Raw genomic sequence first — 21,150 nt, forward strand, 5'->3', positions numbered from 1 at the left:
GAAATCATGAAAATATGATGATTTGCTGCTCAAGAAATATTTCTGATCATCATCAATGTGGGAAACAGTTGTGCTGCTTCATATTTTTCAAATACTTACATTTGTTTTATAGAAAGCACCCACAGAGAGCCAAAAGTTATAATTAACATAAAGACATAAAAGGAGAACTGGCGAGCGAGTCTGTGATAACTGCTGCAAATGGAAATACCAGGCTGCACTAAAAGCTTTAATTGATGTGGAGTGAAGAGTATGAAAGTCTTCACACACTGCTGTCGCCTGTAAAAACACTAATGCTGAGCCAAACGGCGTGCAACAAGACATCAGACACGCCGTAAATCTGATCTGACGGCTTGTTTGCCTTCAAGAGGGACTCTACAGTAAGAAAGAGTCCATCACATGAGACTCAGGGACTGCCACAGAAAGAGTTCATCCTATTCCTAAAATTAAAATTGGTTTAAAATGGGTTCGATCTCTGGCCATACGAGATGTAGAGGAGTTTGTTTCTTCATCAGATTTGGAGAAATGCAGCATTGCATCACTTGCTCACCAGTGGATGTGAATGGGTGCCGTCAGAATGAGAGCTGATGAAAACATCACAATAATCCACACATCACTCCAGTCCATCAGTCAATGTCTTGAGAAGAGGAAAGCTGTGTGTTTGTAAGAAACAAATCCATCAAAGAAGTTTTTTTTTTTTTACTTCAAACGGTTGCTTCCGGCTAAAATACGAGTTTATAATTTAACGCTTCCTCCAGAGGAAAAGTCTCCTGTTGTCTCTCACATCAGAATCCACCCACATATTTGTTCAGAGCTGTTTTTCCATCTGTGCAGATTTCTCTCCTGATTCAGGCTAAATTCTTTGTTTCACTAGAAATAGCAATTTCATGGATATTTTACGGAGAAGCAACGTATTGAAGTTGTAAACATCTTTGGTCTTCTCCAGATGTTAAATGATGGACTGGAGTAACGTGTGGATTATTGTGATGTTTTTACCAGCTTTCATTCTGACGGCACCCTTTCACATCCATTGGTGAGCAAGTGATGCAATGCTACATGTCTCCAAATCTGATGAAGAAACAACATCATATACATCTCGGATGACCTGAGATTGAATAATAATTTAGGAAATGTACATTTTTGGTTGAACTATTCGTTTAACACCAATGCCCTTCTACGTCGACTGAACTTAAACAACTTTTAACGTCTTCTATAACAGCGCGTCCATGAAAGCCATTCTCCATCAGGTTAAAAATCAATATGTAAACACTATCTCGCACAACCCATAATCAGACGGCCTTGATAAAACTATTTAATTTGGCCTCGGTCCTCGTCGCCACTGAATACTAATGAGTTTAAACATCAATCCGCATGCATCTCTTAAACAACACATTACGCATCCTAATGCCGCGGGGCACACATTAATCAACAGACATGAGAGGAAGCGCTCGGTCAGCACCGCGATGTCACGGTCCTCAAGACGGCCACCAGCAGCGAGGGAACGTTATTAGCAGCAGAATAAAGTGTGTGGGGAGAGGAATACAGCCACAGGGAGCGGATGAGAGGAGAGAGGTGCAGGTTAGAGGTCTGAGATAAGTGTGTTATCTCACAGCTCTGCTGCAGGAAAGCTTTTGTCATCATTACACACAGGAAACAGGACGCGGCTACCCGACTACATCACTCCGGGTCGCCGTGGCAACAGGGAGGAAGGCCATTGGCTGGCGGGTCATGAATGTGGTGGGATGTCCAGTAGGGGGCGCTACTCTATGTGGGACGAACACAAGAGAAACCGTTCATCAAAGACCGTCAGCTTGATGACCGAAGGCTAAATGAGAACAGAAAGAATGGGGAAAAGCTTAATTTGACCATTTTTAGTTCATATAGTGTGATATGTCATTTGAGAGTCGTTAGCATTTTCATAATTAAAAATAAATACACTGTAACGTTCTATCATCTGTAATAACGCATTTATAATGAGTACATGTTAAAAGGAATTATATATAAATATATAATTAAATTTAAAAAGAAACATTTAAACATTAATTTATAAATTATAATTAATAGAATGTATAGCAATACAAATATATGCTTAAAGCGCATATATATATATATATATATATATATATATATATATATTAAAATGGAAATTAATGTAAAAATAATTTAAACAAATTATACAAAAATAGTATTAAAAATAATATTAAAACTATAATTGGAAAATATAATTTATAAATTATATATAAATAGAAAAATTATATATGATTGATAAAGAAAAAAATAATTAAATAAAAAAAATTATGTACAAGGAAATATTACTAAATCATCATTTATAAATTATAATGAATAAAAACACATTATACACATGTAATTAATTAATAAATAAAGATGTTTATAATAAAACATTTTTTTAAATATAATTGTAAAATGTATGATTGAAAATGTATATATGATAAATAAAAAATATATTTAAAAACTGACAAACTTATTTAAGTTATATAAAATTAAGAAAATATTAATTTATAATTTAATCAAAATACATTATACACCAATACAAATCATTCATAAATTGATTAAAAACAATATATCCATGACATGAAACCATTTTGATGTGTAAAGGTCATTAAAATATAGCCTGGGACTAAAAAAACCCACAAAATTATCTCAAAAGGCCCAGCAGAAAATATTCCTCAGGTATTTACATTTGCATTATTTACGAAATACCAGATAAAGAAAAACTTGATGCTTAAGCCTTTTATGCAACTAATTTACATAACCATGTGTTCTTCTGCATAGAGAGACAAGATAAAGGTTTTTTTGTTACAGTTGAAGAAAATCCCTGGAAACAAAGCGGATTATCACATTATCATGGTACGAATCTGCAGCAAAAGCACTGCTAATTTTCAATAATGAATCCATTAGTGAAACCGTTGAGGACACGTCGTAACAATGATCTGACTCCAAGTTTCATTTCAGACGGGAGAATTAGGAGAGCTCTGGAGATCAGCGCAATTACACAACGCTCTTGATCTAATTTAGCACAGCGACTCAAGCACTTCCTGCAATTATTACGTGTCCGGTAGAGATTAAAAAGCAGTTAAAAGACATTCATTAGAAATAAATGAAGTGCTGCTTCACCTCTTCGTCATCAGTTCGGTTCACGTTCGGCCAATTTTGAGTCGCGTTGAGACGTCGAAGCAAATGGGTTTGTCTCAAACGTTGTCTTACAACTCTCCAAAGATTATTCTCTGTAACTGGAGAGTCATTTAGTCTAACATGACTCATAAATAATCAGCCCAACAGATCCACAGCCACTCGAGCGGCTTTAGATGCAGGACAGAGTTAATATGGTTAGATGAAAAAAACATTGCTGGAAATAAAATAAACTGAAAAATTGAAAAATGTAAGATTAACATTTAGATTAACTCGGTTTACTAAAATAACAAACTAGAATAAAATGATCAAGCGCTGTACAGACACAAAAAAAGATTTTTCATTTTAAAAATAAACCAAAAGAAATAAAAAAAAAATAACCAAAGAAAGAAAGAATCTTATAAAATTGACACATCTGTGAACTGTTTAACTAAAATTTAAATATAAAAACTAATTCAAAATATTAAAACATTTTTTTATGTTAACTGAAAACAAATTATTTCAATTAGTTGTCGATTCAAAAGTTGCATTTTTTTAATGAACAATTTTTATGAAATTTCAAATTTTCCTTTTTATAAATTTTTTTTAACTTGATTTGCGCAAATTATGAAGATTAAACTGAAATAATTTATAAAAGCCATATAGACATATAGACAGAGAAAAAAAACAATATAAAATTGCAAACACAACAAATAACTAATAACAAAAACTAAAATGAAAATACAAAAATAAAAACTTCAGTTATTAATAAAACTACATGTCAATGATATTAAAATAACTACTGGAAATTATAAAAAAAATTAAAAAAAAAAAACTTAAAAATGATTGAAAATGTATAAAAAATAAACGTACTTTTTTTCAGCTAGCTGTCAATGCAACATTTTTAATTTTCATTTACTTTAATGTGATGAACCAAAAAAACAAAACAAAATGAAATACATTTTTTTAAATTTATATATATATATATATATATATATATATATATATATATAAAATAAAAAATAGGCAATAAAAAAACACCAAATTACTAAAATTTAAACTAAAATTAAAATGGAAATGAAAAAATATATAGGTTAATTTAAAAAAAAATTTTTAACAAGATACTAAAATGACACTAGTTAGAATTAGTTGGCCCTCTTTTAAGCTCATCTTAATTCTGTTCATCTTCACCAGCCTGAGGCTGCTGTAACCCTCTTCCCTGCGGCTGGAATGAACCCAAAACCTTCAACCACACACACACACACACCTCTCTATCTCTGGAGAAAACGGCCAAACTGCATTCAAGACGTTTATAACGGAGGAAGCTTAAATTGGCTGATGGCAAGTTCAACCTACTTCACTCTTAACACTTCATTAGCTAAAACACATCCTGACAATGTCTTAATTCTTTGTTTTCCTGCTCGACGACATGCAATTATTCTGTGAAGGTTGTGTGAAAGCGTCCGAGGCTCTTTTCAGATGTTGTGCTCGAGCTGATCTTTCTCTTTGTGTCTGTCAGGATTGTTTACCTGTCGACGCTTGTTTCAGTTTCCTATACAAAGCGTGATTAACAGCACAGAAGTTTAGCTGGAGTTGTAACTTTTTTGTTGCTCTTCCCACTTCTTTTAAACTATTATCTGTCCATAAAAGCCTTGCACACAATGCAGTGTGGCAGAAGACATTATGTCTCCTCTCTAAATCCTTCTGGTCTGTTTGCAAACAAAGAGTGCTTTCTAATCAGCTAATTACGAATGCTAATGCATTCAGAGGGTGTTTTATGGGGATCAGTCTGAACTTTTTCGATCGTCCGTAAGAGCTTAGCCGTTTAATTACTCAAACTCTCAGTCGTCAAAGCTGGTAATTAATTAAGCGCTGCATCTTCATAAACAACTTTTGTCGTCAAGATTTAAGAGGCTAACAGCTGATTGATGCCGGAGTAATCTCACACCCAACATATTGACAACATCATAATACGATGTGTGCTCCAAGACAACAAACAAACCAATTTACAACAATTAAAAATGTGCACAACTGTTTTTATTATGAAGGAGAAACGGTTACTGTTGAGGACAAATTAGCTAATCCAGAGCACATGCAAATATATATTTTTATTTTATAAATGTATTCCGGATCCTAAATATAACAGATCCTAAAAATAGGCAAAGTGCAGTTTACAAAATAAATAAACAAACTTCTACACAAATACTAGCATGATAAATAGGCTACTTACTGCAGTTTGGGGAATATATCATGTAAAAATATTTTTTATTTTTGTTTACATTAAAGTAAAAATATTATGGTGGATATGCTTAATAGACATGCAATAATGGTTAACTGCTCCTAAAAACAGGGTTCATATTCCTCACAAAACAATGTGCAATTAAAAGAAAAAAAAAGGAAAATGTGTGCTAATTTAGCAAATGAAATTCAACTTTTTGAAAATCTGGAATCAGAGGGTGCAAAAAAAACTCTAAATACTGAGAAAATTATCTTTAAAGTTGTCCAAATTAACTTCTTAGCAATGCATATTACTAATCAAAAATTACATTTTGATATATTTATGGTTGGAAATTTACAAAATATCTTCATGGAACATGATCTTTACTTAACATCCTAATGTTTTTGGCATAAAAGAAAAATCGATAATAATTTTGACCCATATAATGTTTTTTGGCTGTTGCTACAAATACACCCCAGCGACTCAAGACTGCTTTTGTGCTCAAGGATCATACATATACATACAGTACAGACCAAAAGTTTGGAAACATTACTATTTTTAATGTTTTTGAAAGAAGTTTCTTCTGCTCATCAAGCCTGCATTTATTTGATCAAAAATACAGAAAAAACTGTAATATTGTGAAATATTATTACAACTTAAAATAATAGTTTTCTATTTGAATATACTTAAAAAAAATAATTTATTCCTGTGATGCAAAGCTGAATTTTCAGCATCATTACTCCAGCCTTCAGTGTCACATGTAACATCAGTCGATCACATGATCATTTAGAAATCATTCTAATATTCTGATTTATTATGAGTGTTGGAAACAGTTCTGCTGTCTCATATATTTGATGAATAAAAGGTTAAAAAGAACTGCATTTATTCAAAATAAAAAATTCTAATAATATATTTTCTAATAATATATTTTCTTTACTATCACTTTTTATCAATTTAACACATCCTTGCTGAATAAAAGTATTGATTTTATTAAAAAAAAAAGAAGAAAAAAATTACTGACCCCAAAATACTGACCAGTAGTGTATATTGTTATTAAAAAATATTTATATTTTAAAAACATAGCTTTTTTTTTTTTACTTTTTATTCATCAAAGTATCCTAAAAAAGTATCACATGTTCTTTGATAATGAATCATCATATTAAAATAATAATGTGATAATGATCCTAAAAATTCAGCTTTGCATCACATAAATAAATGATAATTTAAAATATAATAAATTTAAAAACAATTATTTTAAGTTGTAATAATATAATCACAATATTACGTTTTTTTCTGTATTTTTGATCAAATAAATGCAGGCTTGATGAGCAGAAGAAACTAATTTCAAAAACATTAAAAATAGTAATGTTTCCAAACTTTTGGTCTGTACTGTATATATATATATATATATATATATATATATATATATATATATATATATATATATATATTACAGTAATGAGATTTTGGGGTGTAACAAGAAATAAATAAATACATTTGGGGAAAAAAAACAACAACAACATACTAGTCTAAAAATTGTACTTTTTTTTTTTTTTTTACTGTAGCCACACATTAATGTTTGCATGTAAACAAAACCAATTAGGACCTTTAACTGTTTTTGTGTGACAATGAAGCATTGCATTAGCAAATAAACTAAAAGTAATATAAGAAGCAAATTTAAATAAATATAAAAATTATTAAAATTAAAGAAAAATTATACTTATGTTAAATTATATATAGTAGACCATAAGTGTTTTAGTAATTTTACTTAAGTCACTTTGAATAAAGTCATGTGCTGAATGTGTAAATTAAGATGCAATTTTATAATATTGCAATATCAAATCTCTAAATACTTTCCAAAAAAAAAACTGTTTTGATTTCAGACATGTCTCTTTCCACACCATCCAAACACATCTTACACATGCAGATCCATCAAACACTCTTTCTCCAGGGTATAAGTGTCTGCATCCCCTCTCTCTCTCGGTCTCTAATAAGCATTAAAAATAGTGTGAGGAGCTTATTTGTATCGCAGAAGCAAAACAATAAGAGCAGCAGCGCAGAGCTTTACTCCCCGAGGAATAAACCGCCGGCTGAACTGTAAATAATAGCCCAGAAAAAGATATTACTGTGAACTCGCCGTCATATTACAAACGCGTCTGTGTGTGTGCGCTCGCCACTAATTGAGCAGCTCCGCCAAACTAAATCCATTTTAAAAGAATAAAACTGGTGGGAAATAATATCGAACTGGAAACACAACAGAGAAAGAGGCATTTCAGGACTCTGGTTTCTACAAACCTTCATGCTCCTTGTCCGATACTCCCACTTTCTTCATCTTCTTGGGCGTCTTCATGAACAGAGGGAATATGGTGCGCAGGCCCAGGATGTCCACAAACTTGTGACAGTTATCTGATCCCTCTGGACCGATCACCCCGTAGTCCAGGACCTTCAGAGCGCTGACTCGAGACATCTTCTTCTCTCTGAACACACACAGTGATAAATGCATCATTAGCACTCTTTCAAAGTACAACACTCAGACTGAACTACAAAGAAACAGAAACCAACTACTTAAAAGCCACTGAAGGAATAAGAGCAGTACTTATTCGGCACAGAAATTAGAAATCTGCATGAACATAATACGCAGAGGCTATATTCATGACAACCTCAAGAAAAATAACATTTAAAATACTAAAAAAAATTTTTTTTAAAACTTAAATTGTATAATATTTTAACAATATTATGCTTTACAAAGAAAATAAATAAATAAACAAATTACTTTAATAAATATAACAATTATATACAACATTTTACATTTATATATTTATATAATATTAATGATTAATATTATTTATTTTATATAAATAAATATATATATATATATATATATATACACTAATATTAATTAGATTTAATAATATTTACAAGATAAATATTTTTAAAAATGTCCATTAATGCACTTTGAATAGAAAAATTTTAATGTTTATCAAAAACAATACATATAAATGTAAAATAAAATGTGTGTGTGTGTGTGTATATATACATATATATATATATATAAAAAAAATAGTGCTGTCAAACATTAATTGCATCCAAAATAAGATCTTATTAACATAATATGCATGCATACTGTGTTTATTTATTATTTAACAAATAGTCTAACCCTAACAAGTAAACTATACTTGTAACAAGTATCAAGTTTTTTTTTTTAAACCATATTGTTTCTGAAATTAATTTTCTTTTAATTACCATGTACTAAATGTACTATGAAATGTGTTAGAAATAAACCTGCCTTGACTAAAATTAGACTTGAGAGCTAAAACCTTGGACTTCAAGAAACAAGAAAGCAACAACCGTTTTCTCAACAGTCCACTTTCATTTGGTTGTCCTTAAAGTCAAGCATGATACTGTATGAATTTCCTGCAGGTGTATATAAATCAAGAAACTGATATAAACATTATGCTGGAGTCTGAACCCGCTCCACAAGAGAGGTCTGTACAGACAGAAGCTGCTCGAGGGAAATGTAGCTGTCCGTCATACTGGCACTTCCTTCATCTGCCAATCACTAACAACAGTTTATCTACGCCTCGGGGAAATATTTCACATGTCAGGAGATGCAGAGAGAAATAGAGTGGTGAAGAAAGAGAGACCAGGACAAATAGGAAAAAAAGAGATAGAAAATCAATAACTTTGGGAACAAACTGTAGCTGTCAATCAGAGACGCACCTGAGCATGAGGTTCATGAGCTGAAGCCCCTCCCCCCGGAGGAAACGATCCCGATTGGCTGGAAGCATGAGGCAGGAACAGAGCGCATCAAACAGATTCTCCATCATTTCCTGTTCCTCCGGCGTGGCTGGATTGTGACGCTTAAACACCTGCGAGGAGAACAGAAAATGGCAATGTAAATAAATGAATAAAGACACATTGTGCTTGTCATCACACCAAGCATTACCAATAACTTCTTAAAAATGTTTAATTAAAATGAAAAAATACATAATTTAAATTATTTAATTAATAATGAAAAAAATGAAGCCTTTTATAAATATTTTATAAATGCATTGTACTTAATTGTCATGAAAAAGAAGCATGAACAATATTCTTGTAAAAACATTAATGTATAAAAAAAGAAAAATTAAAAAGAAAGAAAATTAAATAAATTTATGAAGATTTTAATTGCCATGAAAATTAAAACTAAAGCAATAACTTTAGTTATTATAATAACTTTATTATTAATATTTAAATTAATATTTATAATAACGTTATTATTAATATTTAATAATAAAGAAAGAAAAAGTGACTGATGCATTTTCTAACTGTTTAACTGAAATATAAAAATAAAAATTATTCAAAATATTAATGAAAACATTTGTTGCTTTAACACTTATAATTTCAGTTAGTCACCAATTCAACAGTTTTCATTAAGTTTAACTTGAGTTACGAAAATTCTGAAGATTAAACTAAAATAAAAATGTATAAAAACCACAGCATTAAATGTTAATTAAGAATAAAAATAAATCTTATTTGTTCAGGCCAAAACAAAACACTCTCTTTAATTTATTACACAGATTTGATTGAAATGATTCTTTACTAATGAATGAAACATTGTCTGGTCATGTTGTGCAACACGCAAACATGATCCAAGGGATTTGAAATCGATAGTGAAATGAGAAAACATCATGATGGAGCAGCCGTATGTTCTGGGTCGTGATGATCTCTAAAGAGTCTCACACTGTGATTTCAGACAGAGACGCTCTTACTGAGAGCTGCTGCAGGAGAACATCAATCCCGTCCATTTCTCCCAACAGCTCCCTCGTTTCTGAGAGAAAGAGAGAGACGTGAAGAGCAAAGATGATGAATGTTAGTGCAGTGTGCTAATAAAGCCAAGAGAGAGACGTGCATGTGATAAATCAGAAGAGCAAAAACACCATTATTGAGCTTCATTACTAAAGTCATACATCACAGCACGAGTATGATAGCAGTTTGATTTTCACCCAAATCAGCTTGATTTCTACCAAATGCAATGATTCGGTTTTTAAATTAAATTTAAGTAATAAAAAAGCATGTTTAATCAGTTGGATTACTTTAATGGCAAAATCACAATTATCATTTCAATACTGTATTTGATTAAAAAATAGGATATCTAGGATGGCCCATTTTGGTGAACTATTCCTTTAAATACCGTTAAGAGAAAATTAACTTTAAAATTAATTTTTTGCTTCACTCGAGTAAACGGCGTGACATTTTGTGACTGTGGGACATTTTCAGATGATAATAAAAGACATGCATTTATATTTTTATGCACACGACTTATAAAGGTTTATATTATAAAGTTTTTTACATTCATTTGATTACTACCATTTTTGATAATGAATTTGATAAATCTAAAACATTTCATAGGGCCAAGTAGCATTCCACTGATGCATCCTCTGCAGTGAATGGGTGCCGTCACAATAAGTTTTGTTTTGTTTCTTACAAACACACAGCTTTTGTCCTCTCAGGCCATTAATGATGGACTGGAGTTTAGTGTTGATTATTGTGATGTTTTTATCAGCTGTTTGGACTCTCATTCTGACGGCACCCATTCACTGCAGAGGATCTATTGCTGAGCAATTCTCCAAATCTGATGAGGAAACATCTTGGATGGCCTGAGGATGAGTACAAATTCAGCAAATGTTAATTTCCGGGCAAAAAAATAAATAAATGTGTTTCTCATTGAGCTTGTAATCATTCACTAGCATTAATGTAATTCACAGGAGTCTTTAATGAAGCCGTGCACACATCTCTTATTTGTACTCACTGTCATTGTTTTGCAGCAGGATAGCCAGTATTTCACTGCAGTACAACTTATTGGCATCGAAAGGCATCTTGGCCTGTTTGGGAACACAACAAACACACAATTTCAATGGCTTTGGCAGCAGCGCACCATTCGATCTGTGTGCCGTCTTCTCTATTGTCAGTGTAATTGCTGGTGTGCTGGAGTCTTCAGGGAGCATTAAGACTCGAACAGCATGATGCTCTTATTCCAGAAGCCAGCGGTAAATCTGAGGAGGATTTCACCTCACGTGGATAAAAGACAGCAGCCCTACAGCTCTTATGAAAATCTCAAATCCCCCGTCAGAACGCACAGCCAACTTCAAACCAGCTGACACTGTCTGTTCACTGCAAGGAAAAATATACATCTTGTGCTTGACTTTGAACTTAAAGGTGAAGTGTGTCATTTTTCTGATGTCTATCACAGTTTAATGCAGTCATCTCCAAGTAAGCTACTCACAGTTAAATATAGAGTTAAATAAGTGGAATCATTAATGCACTTTTAAAATACTGAATCACTGCTGTGTTTGTTTGAGTGGTCCATCTCAACTATGGATTATCATTATTACAATTCTGCACACAGATATTACACAGTTGCAACATCCCTCAACAATGCATGAATGCATGAATAAATAAATGCATAAATGCAAAAAGTAATGTAATCATGTGTAGTTACTATAATCAATAAAGCAAAGTCAATTAAGCAAAACCTGGAAACAATAATAATTAATTAATAATGGTTAAAATTATTTACAAAAGCTGTAGAAAAAAAGTATAAATAATGCTGAATGAAAAGTACATAAATAAATGAATAAATCAATGTAAGAATACATAAATGCATTAATAAATAAATAAAATGCATAAATGCAAATAGTAAATCAGCTCACAAAACAAAGTCATGCATAGTTACCATAATTAATAAAGCAAAGCCAATTAAGCAAATAATAATATAATAATAATAATAAATGAATGTAAATAAATTAACAATGTTTACTTGTAGATATGTACAGTATATATTATTTACGAAACCTGTTAATAAATACATAAATGCTTCAAATGCATAAATAAATTCTTAAATGCTTCAATAAATGCCTTAATAAATAAATGCAAAAAAAGCATAAATAAATGCATAAATAAAAAAATACATACGTTTGCAAAAATGAATGCACAAATTAAATGCATAAATAAATAAAATGCATGAAAAATAAAAAGCATAAATAAATACGTTTGCAAAAATGAATGTACAAAATAAAATGCATGGAAAATAAAAAGCATAAATAAATAAATATACCACACTCAGACTGGCTGTAAGTCTCTGCCAAGTTTAGTGCATGTAGTTTGAAACTCTTTCCCAGAGTTTGGTCACATGTTGGTTGTTTTGTACAATAACAGTATGTTGGTTTGTCAAGCCAAACTCCATTATCAGATTTCATCTATGAGCAGACTACATTCATAAAGACAGCAGGACCCATCAGTGAATGGAGTGATGTTACCTTGATCCTCTTCAGCAGCCACTGCATCAATCCCTGCTGGGCCGCCTCTGTACACAGACCAGGACGAAACTCGGCCATGTTCTCGATCACAGCTGCCACAGAAAGACAGACAGATCTGCTGTTACTGTAAGTCCATGCTTCTCTGTTATGACCTAGTTTCTGCAGCATCTGCTTCACCTAGTTGCCATGATAACTGATGGAGCCACTGCAGTGAGATCAGAAAACATTCACGCATGGACGCAGAATACACAGCGTTTATTTGACAATCAGTCCAGATAGCAACCAGGGCTTAGAAATAAAGACGACCCGATGACCTGAAGTTTGGGCCTTCACTAAACTGTCAAATCAGTTTACACTGACCACTGACCGTCAGGTTTGGACTAGCATTTAGGAATTAAAAACACGCTATGAATCAACTCATGTCAATTTCATTACATAAATGTGAAATAATTAACGTCTACTAATTCTAATTAGATGTATTCTGTTATATGAAAAAAATACATTTATAAACAAAATGAACAGAAATGAATCCTTATGATTTAAGGACTTATGCACCATAAGGATTTATTTTTTACATTTATGCACATAAGTGCACATATATAAATGTATAAACTAATGCTTTAATAAATGCTTAAACATTCTGTATAAACGCAATAAATGAATAAATTCATAAATCCTATAATGAAAAAATAAATACATAAATAAAAACCATATAATACTCAAATGCTTAAATGCATGCATAAATACTTTAACACATAAGTCCTTTAATAAATGTTTAATTGAATAAATCCTAAAATGCATAAATTAACGCTTAAACATAAAAAAATTGATAAATCTTTAAATGCATTAATAAATGCTTTAATGGATGTGAATGCATTAATGAACTCTGAACAGTCTGTAGGTCTACAATAAAACTTTTTTGATGGTGCATGCATAAAATTAATTTAATATTTTTTATTAATCAGGTCATTTCAAGCACTGATATCAATATAATATAATTTAATAAGCCTGGAAATACTATGTTTTATTACACACCTGAGTAATTCATACTGAATTTATTTACATATATTTTTGAGAATCTCGCTAGAAGCGATCGTAAAACTGACTGCTTTTATGGCATTTCTTGCCGTCTAGCACCTGCATTTGAATGAAAAAGACAAATAATTTGGGTGAACTATTGCTTTAATAAAAAAAATGTTTTGAGTATAACACCATTAAAAAAGCAAAAATAAAATCTTACTTTAGCCTCAGAAAATGTCACCAGTGTGAGTAAAAATCAGAACTACTGCCCAGACCAGACACAAAAAAAGCTCACAGACGAGCCCGGGACACACAAAAAGACGGAAAGAGTGAGCAGAGCGAACAGCTCTATATGACACATCACAAGGGAGTTCGAGACTCATCTGTATTATAAAAGACTCTGAAGACACCCGATAACTCAATCAGAGGCATGATGGGAGAAAAATCTCACAGTGACGAGTGGGAGGAAGAGAGAGAGGGTGCGAAATCTCATGAGGAAGGGAAAGAGATTACACAAGAACTGGAACAGCAGAGGAAGACAGGGAAAGAGGAAGACATGGAGGAAATGTGCCGCTTAAATCCGTTCAGTCAGACCATTTATCTCCCCAGAAGCAAACCAGACGCACTGTTTCCAACAGCTTTAAAGCAGCTTCAGGCATTTCCTCCCTCTCACAAACACATTTGCTCTTTGGAACAATTGAAATTTTAATGTTTTGGAAAAAAGTCTCTAAGGCTTTCTAATGCTGTGGTTATTTGATCCAAAAATATTACAATTTCAATTAACTGTTTTCTATGTGAATGTACTGTAAAATGTAATTTATTTCTGTGATGCACAGCTGTATTTTCACATGTGTCACATGATCTTCAGAAATCAGAATAATATTCAGATTTTCTGCTCAAGAAACATTAACATGAAGAAACGTGAGGAAAAGTAGCATTCCACTGATGGATCCTCTGCAGTGAATGGGTGCCGTCACAAAAACATGACAATGAGTTTTGTTTTGTTTCTTACGAACACACAGCTTTTGTCTTCTCAAGAGATTAACTGATGGACTGGAGTGGTGTGGATTACTGTGATGATTTTATCAGCTGTTTGGACTCTCATTCTGACGGCACCCATTCGCATCCACTGGTGAGCAAGTGATGCAATGCTACATTTCTCCAAATCTGATGAAGAAACAACATCATAAACATCTTTGATGACCTGAGGGTGAGTACAAATCCAGCATTTCTGATTATTATCAATGTTGAAAACAGTTGTACTGCACAATATTTTTGTGGAAACCATGATACATTTATTTTCAGCATTCCTTGATATTTATAGCATCATTTATATTTATGCATTTGGCAGACGCTTATCCAAAATGCATTCAAGGTATTTATTTTATCAGCTAATTTATTTTCTTTAAAAAATATTTTAAGTCGCAGGAATGCTTTTTTCATAACTTAAATTATATATATATTTTTTAGAAGCAATCTAAATGGCAAACTTGGCAATCCAGGGTTTAGTTTGGAAACTTCCAACCCTTAGCGTGTTTTCCCGGTGAACTGATAAAAATCAGACTGAAGCCTGCCTTAGCGCATGTGTGTTGTTAGCTGGTTAGCGTGTGTCTTACCTAAAGTGTTGTAAACGCCATCAGCTTCCTCCTTCACCGTCTCGTCCAAACGCTCCATATTCTGCACCATGAGAGCTACGACCTGGCCCTCCAACTACACAGACAAACAACACCCATTCAACAAACATAGAAGCATGTAGACATTTATTTAGGCTAATGCAAAAAAAAAATAATATATATACATATAGTAACAAATTTTAAACTAAATTTAGACATGCCAAAACTATATACAAAGAAAATAAATGTAAATTAAAACTATTTACACATGCTGAGGTTGATGCTCACCTAGGCTGCATTTACTTGATCAAAAATATACTAAAAATTGTGAAATAATTTTATAATTTAAAATAACTCTTTTCAATGTGAATACATTGTAAAATGTAATTTATTTATTTGATGTGAAGCTGAATTTACAGCATTATTCCTCCAATCTTCATTATCACATGATCTTCAGAAATCATTTTAATATGATGATTTACTGCTCAAGAAACATTTCTGATTATCATCAATGTTGAAAACTGTGCTGCAGAATATTTTTGTGGGAACTGTGATACATTTTATTTTTCAGGATTCTTAGATGAATAAAAAGTTCAAAAGAACAACATTTATTTGAAATGTTTTCTCTGGAAAAAAAAATACAGATGCGCTCATAAAGCCCTGGTTTACTTGCTATGATGCATCTAAAAAAAAATAATTCTTTTTTATTTTTTTTATGGTGAACCTGAAAAATCCAGGTTAGATGTTACTTGTATTTTTGTAGGGAGGGAAGTAATCAATAAATGAAAATAATTAAATAATACATTTAAATAATATTAAATTCATATCAGCATAATAAAATAAACAGAATGCATTGTATTAATTTAAAAAAATATTTATATACACACACAAAGCTCTATTTTATAGCCTGTGTGTGGAGATGTCATATAAAGTGTTATTCAGATGTGTGAAGGCGTTTGCTTGGCTGCACAACACAAACACTGAACAACAGCAATCAGATGCATGTGGTTCAAACAGCCTCTGATTGTTCACAAGCTCTTCCTGTTTCCTCTGCTCCATCTGACACAAACCGTGATTGCACAACCTCTGAAACCATCTGGATATTAACATCATCTCTCTCTCTCGCCAACGTCAGGCCAAATACGAGTGAGCATTTCTCGCAGCAGTAATTCAGCTCATTTCCTACTAATACTCCCGTCGTGCCGCTGGACCGTGACCCGCTAACGCTGCTGAATCAGCCCGTGATCTCCTGTAACACCACTGATGAGGTGTTATCTCTGATTATAACAGGAATCTTTCCTTACCAGAGCGTCGATGAGCACCTCTGCGCCCTCCTCGCTCTCGTGAAGCGTGTCGATGTCGGTCAGCTCCTGCAGGAGGTCCACCACCGCGATGCTGATATGTGATCCACGCTAAGGACTTACAACACTGACCAACGCTCATGTAAAACAGAGACACTGTCACATCCTGATTTGTTTTTATGCGCAATAAGAAATATAATAACACTACTACTCGAAAGTTTGGGGTCTGTATGTTTTTTTTTTTAAAGACATTTAAATGTTTTTTTTTAGGTTTGTTTCAGATCAATTCTGTGTTTTTGGACCTTCTATTCATCATGAAGCAGCACAACCGTTTTCAACATTATTAATAATCATAAATGTTTCTTGATTTGATCACTGCAAACAAATCATATTTCAAAGAGTATTCACACAGAAAACACTTATTTTGAATTGCAATAATATTTCAAAATATTCAATGTTTTTTCACTGTTTCGTGAACATTTCAATCATTAAATATTTTACATGTACAATCAAATAAACACAGTTTTGAATTGAACCGAGCCCAAACTTTTGAAAGGTAGTGTATATTTTCCTTGTTATGGCTAATAACATTTTTTTATTATTTATTTTTGGGTTATGACTGCTAACAGCTTTCCAACTGTTTTTTTTTTTTTTTATGGCTAATAACCATTTCTTTTTTTATATAGTTTTTAAATAAACGTTAACCAATATTTTTCTTACCACTAATATATTAAAATGAATATATGTTTTATACAGTAAATCCAGAAATGGACAAAAGGGATAACAAAACATCTGATAAGATTTTGCAAACTTCTCAATGTTTTGATACAAACAAATAGATAAATTAACAATTATTTAGGTTTAGATTTAATTTCACATAGAAGCATCTACTGAATCTAATGAGTCAATTTTAAACATGCCAATAGACTGTGCATCTACTAATCTAACTAACTCACTAAAATGCAAAGCAGTTGTTTCTCGAGCACCAGTGTTTGTTATTATATCACTGTGATGCTGAGGATATCAGTGTTGTCGTGGCTGAGGAGGCCGAGCAGAGAGTGAACAGCGTTCAGCTCCACCAGCAGATGATACAGCTCTGGAATCGTGGCGATGACGTGCATCTCCTGGATGATGTCATTCAGGTCAAGCTCCGCCTCCATGAACCTGTCGACAACAGGAAGTGAGGTCAAATCTCATCTCACTGTTTGCTTCTGTTCGCATGAGATTTCGTCATAACTCACTTCTCGGGGTTGTCGGGAAACTTGATCCTCAGCTCCTGGTTTTTGTAGGATCTCTTCTCAAAGGTCAGGATCATTTTCTTCACTGTGCTTTCATCCACGAGCTCGCCCTGTCAACACACAGCAGGTCAAAGGTCATGAATCTGAATATGACATCATCAGATCTGCTTTTTTTCAAGTTCAAAATACTATTTTATACAGCTAAAGGTGCATCACTATCAACAGGTATGCACCTATTTACACTAAAATGTTTAGATGGCTAATTTTATTTGAAGCCTGAAAAATTCTAGATTGGAATCTAGTGTGAATGTCATTAAAAAAATAAACAAATGAAAATGCAAAACAGTGTAGATTTTTTATACTGGCAATAACACCACATTCATTAAAAAATACATAAATAAATAAAACAGATTAATGGTAACAATACATATTTAAATAATTCATATTTTTATGAATAAATCTGGAATAATATTGGTTATAGCTCAAAAAATATGAATAAAAACTGTCTTGTGTTAAGTAGTAGTATATTTTTATTTATTATAATGCCATGTCAGAATCTTCGCCTATTTACATGGCACAAAATAAATAAACGATTAAAAAAGATACTATGAAAAAACTTTAACATGATAAAAATTCTAAAACTTTTAGTCTTGTGTAAAAAATAAAAATAAAAATAAAATACCCTGAAATTATATAACTGTCCATCACAAAACGTTATTTTAATTGCATTGTTAAATGGGGAATCTAGAATAGTAGACATTATTACTGTAATATTACTGTAATATTTCTGAAACACTGTGCTTTTGTGAAAACCATCAAATACTTCTATTACTATATATTATTATATAAACTGTTTATCAAATAAAATTGCACTGGCATAAAACAGTCTGCATGTAACATAATTCCCCACCAGAGCACATCTGTGTTGAGAAAGAACCACTCCGGGGTAAAATAACCCCTACCAGTGTCTCAGGTTTGATCTCACCTCTGGATCTTCTCCGTCCTGATCCATCAGTCTCTCCAGGATCTTCTCTCCGTCTCCGGTCTGCTCCTCGCTGTCCGGGCCTCGTCCTGCATCTCGGCCCGCCGGCCTCTGCTTGCTCCTGGACTCCTCGCGGCTGTCTTCAGCTCTGGGTCTCTTGGCACCTCGGTCGGGCTAAACAGAAAAGATTACTTCACATGACGGATCCACACACTCTGTTTAACCACGAGAGACTATTCTCAGATTCATACAAGAGCGATCGCACACATCTGCATCAAAGACGTTTCTGCCACTGTGACTAGAAGACCTTTTTAATCATTTCTGAACAAAAATACAATGTCATACTTGTTGAGCTTCACTGATGAATAAATTGTGCTATGCAGAAGAAAACAACCAATATTTTAAATGCAGATTACCTATAAGCTTACTAATATAAATATATAGTTTTTTTACAGTACATTTTACAAACTCAGACTAAAAATGTATTAAATCATGTATTAAAACTAGATAATGTACAAGTAAAAAACAAATAAATGCAGATTACCAATAAGCTTACTAATATAAATATATAATAAATATGTAAATAATTTTTTTACAGTATGTTTCCAAACTCTAATTATAAAAATGTATTAAATCAGGTATTAAAACTAAATAATGTTCAAATAAAACACAAATAACATATCTTTGTAATTAAAAAAAAGACACTTTTAATATTGGCCTAATCAGACTGATACAATATTTTACATTTTTACTGTTTTGTCTAAATCTTATTGGTTGTAACATATAACCAATTTATTTATTAAGTCATAAATAAATATGTAAAGAAAAATTTAAACAAAAGTTTTGAAATAACATCCCAATAAACATAATTTAGGCATGTTGTTTCAAGAAACATTAACAATTTATTTAGTCAAACTGGTTTTCAGCCATAAAATAATCATTTTAACAACAAAAACAACAACTATTATTATTGTTGTGATTTATATTATCAACACCAGACAAAAAAATATATTATTAATAAAAATATTTGTAATAAAACGATTTACAAACTGTATTTTGAGTAAAAAAAAAAGGCAAAAGTTTACTACTTTAGTTAAAAGTCATAATCTGATGTTATATTTTATGTTTTAGGATAAAAACATTTGCTAAATTAATGTAAAAGTAATAAATTCGTTAAACTAAAGTATTATTTTATCCTAATTAACACCTTGGATGATAGGTTTCAAGAAAAATCTTAATCGAGGGAATGTTGTTCAGTTGCAAATTTACCAAAAAAAGTCTATCTTAAAAAAATACTAATAATAAATAAAAACACTAACATAGCATTAGCATAGAAACAAACCCTCGTGCGTCTTTGCTAATTCAGTAAAAGATTCATCAGGGCTTTTACCTACTTACAACAACCTTAAACACCACTTAATCACTTGTAACGATTGAAAAATTGGTTTATTTTTGTATTAATGAATCAAGTTTGTTAATAACACGTTGATAGAAGCAGCAGAATACATCAACCGATGACGATTTCATCCACACAAAGTCACGGAGAGACGTCAAACGCGTCATTACCTGATAATTCAGCAGCTCCCCGACATCCATGACGATTTTTGTGCGGTCTAAGCCTTAATAAAACTGATTTTTTTGTGTAAAAGTCTGTGACCACGACACGCTTACGAACAAAACTTGTTGGGTTCTGTTTTTCGCGCGACGCACGCGAGTGACGTCATTCAACAGCGACACCTGCAGCCGCGCAGACGCACTAGAACCTAGAAACTCTACTTGAACACTACACAGTGCACACCAAACTGTACACTACAGACACAACATGGATAGAACTGATTGTATCATGAAAGTGTTGCGTTTCATTATTAGTTCAGAATTGTTTACAATGAGACCGGAAACACGTTTTAATAATAAGGTAAACAAAAAAAGTCAGTTTTGATCTTCATGTTGACTGTGTCAAAAGGTCTTTTGGATATCTTTATGTTTTTTAACCCACTATCACTCTTGCACAAATCTACAGCAGTATTTCTGTCGTGCTGTTTGGCTTACTCAAACTTTGCTGCAGGTTTTTATCTGTTTCTGAACAGATAAGCAGGTGAGCAGACAGCTTTAATTATTCACAGTCAGAGATTACACACAACACAGACACATTTCCCTTCAGCTTTATTCACACGAGATAGGAGCAATAGCACACTGCATTCAGTATCAAACAGTGTGCATTATGCATCAATAAACGTTTAAAACATCTTCACATCACCTTACTATTTTGCATATTCAGTGTTATTCATTTAATTTATAGTTTACTAAAACTATTTAGCTAGTTAGTTAGTTTGTTGAAATAAAATCAATTTTAC

At 32.3% G+C, this 21,150-nt stretch overlaps 1 protein-coding gene across 2 annotated transcripts in view; it reads right to left on the reverse strand.

Annotated features, from left to right (window-relative positions):
- The window catches only part of ctnnbl1 (catenin, beta like 1), a 196,092-nt gene extending 175,566 nt beyond the window's left edge, over window positions 1–20,526 (reverse strand). For both annotated transcript variants that reach the window (XM_059528468.1, XM_059528467.1), the window contains exons 1-11: window positions 20,363–20,526; window positions 18,800–18,970; window positions 17,818–17,924; window positions 17,596–17,740; window positions 16,580–16,672; window positions 15,279–15,372; window positions 12,643–12,734; window positions 11,136–11,208; window positions 10,096–10,154; window positions 9,065–9,213; window positions 7,640–7,821 (exon numbers count right to left, since the gene is read on the reverse strand). In XM_059528468.1, coding sequence (XP_059384451.1) covers window positions 7,640–7,821; window positions 9,065–9,213; window positions 10,096–10,154; window positions 11,136–11,208; window positions 12,643–12,734; window positions 15,279–15,372; window positions 16,580–16,672; window positions 17,596–17,740; window positions 17,818–17,924; window positions 18,800–18,970; window positions 20,363–20,392 — 1,195 coding nt within the window. In that variant the 5' untranslated portion in view covers window positions 20,393–20,526. The remainder of the gene's footprint in view (window positions 1–7,639; window positions 7,822–9,064; window positions 9,214–10,095; window positions 10,155–11,135; window positions 11,209–12,642; window positions 12,735–15,278; window positions 15,373–16,579; window positions 16,673–17,595; window positions 17,741–17,817; window positions 17,925–18,799; window positions 18,971–20,362) is intronic.
- Between the last annotated feature and the right edge of the window lie 624 nt (window positions 20,527–21,150).

The sequence above is a fragment of the Carassius carassius genome, chromosome 37 (assembly GCF_963082965.1).
Source record: "Carassius carassius chromosome 37, fCarCar2.1, whole genome shotgun sequence".
Taxonomy (NCBI): domain Eukaryota; kingdom Metazoa; phylum Chordata; class Actinopteri; order Cypriniformes; family Cyprinidae; genus Carassius; species Carassius carassius.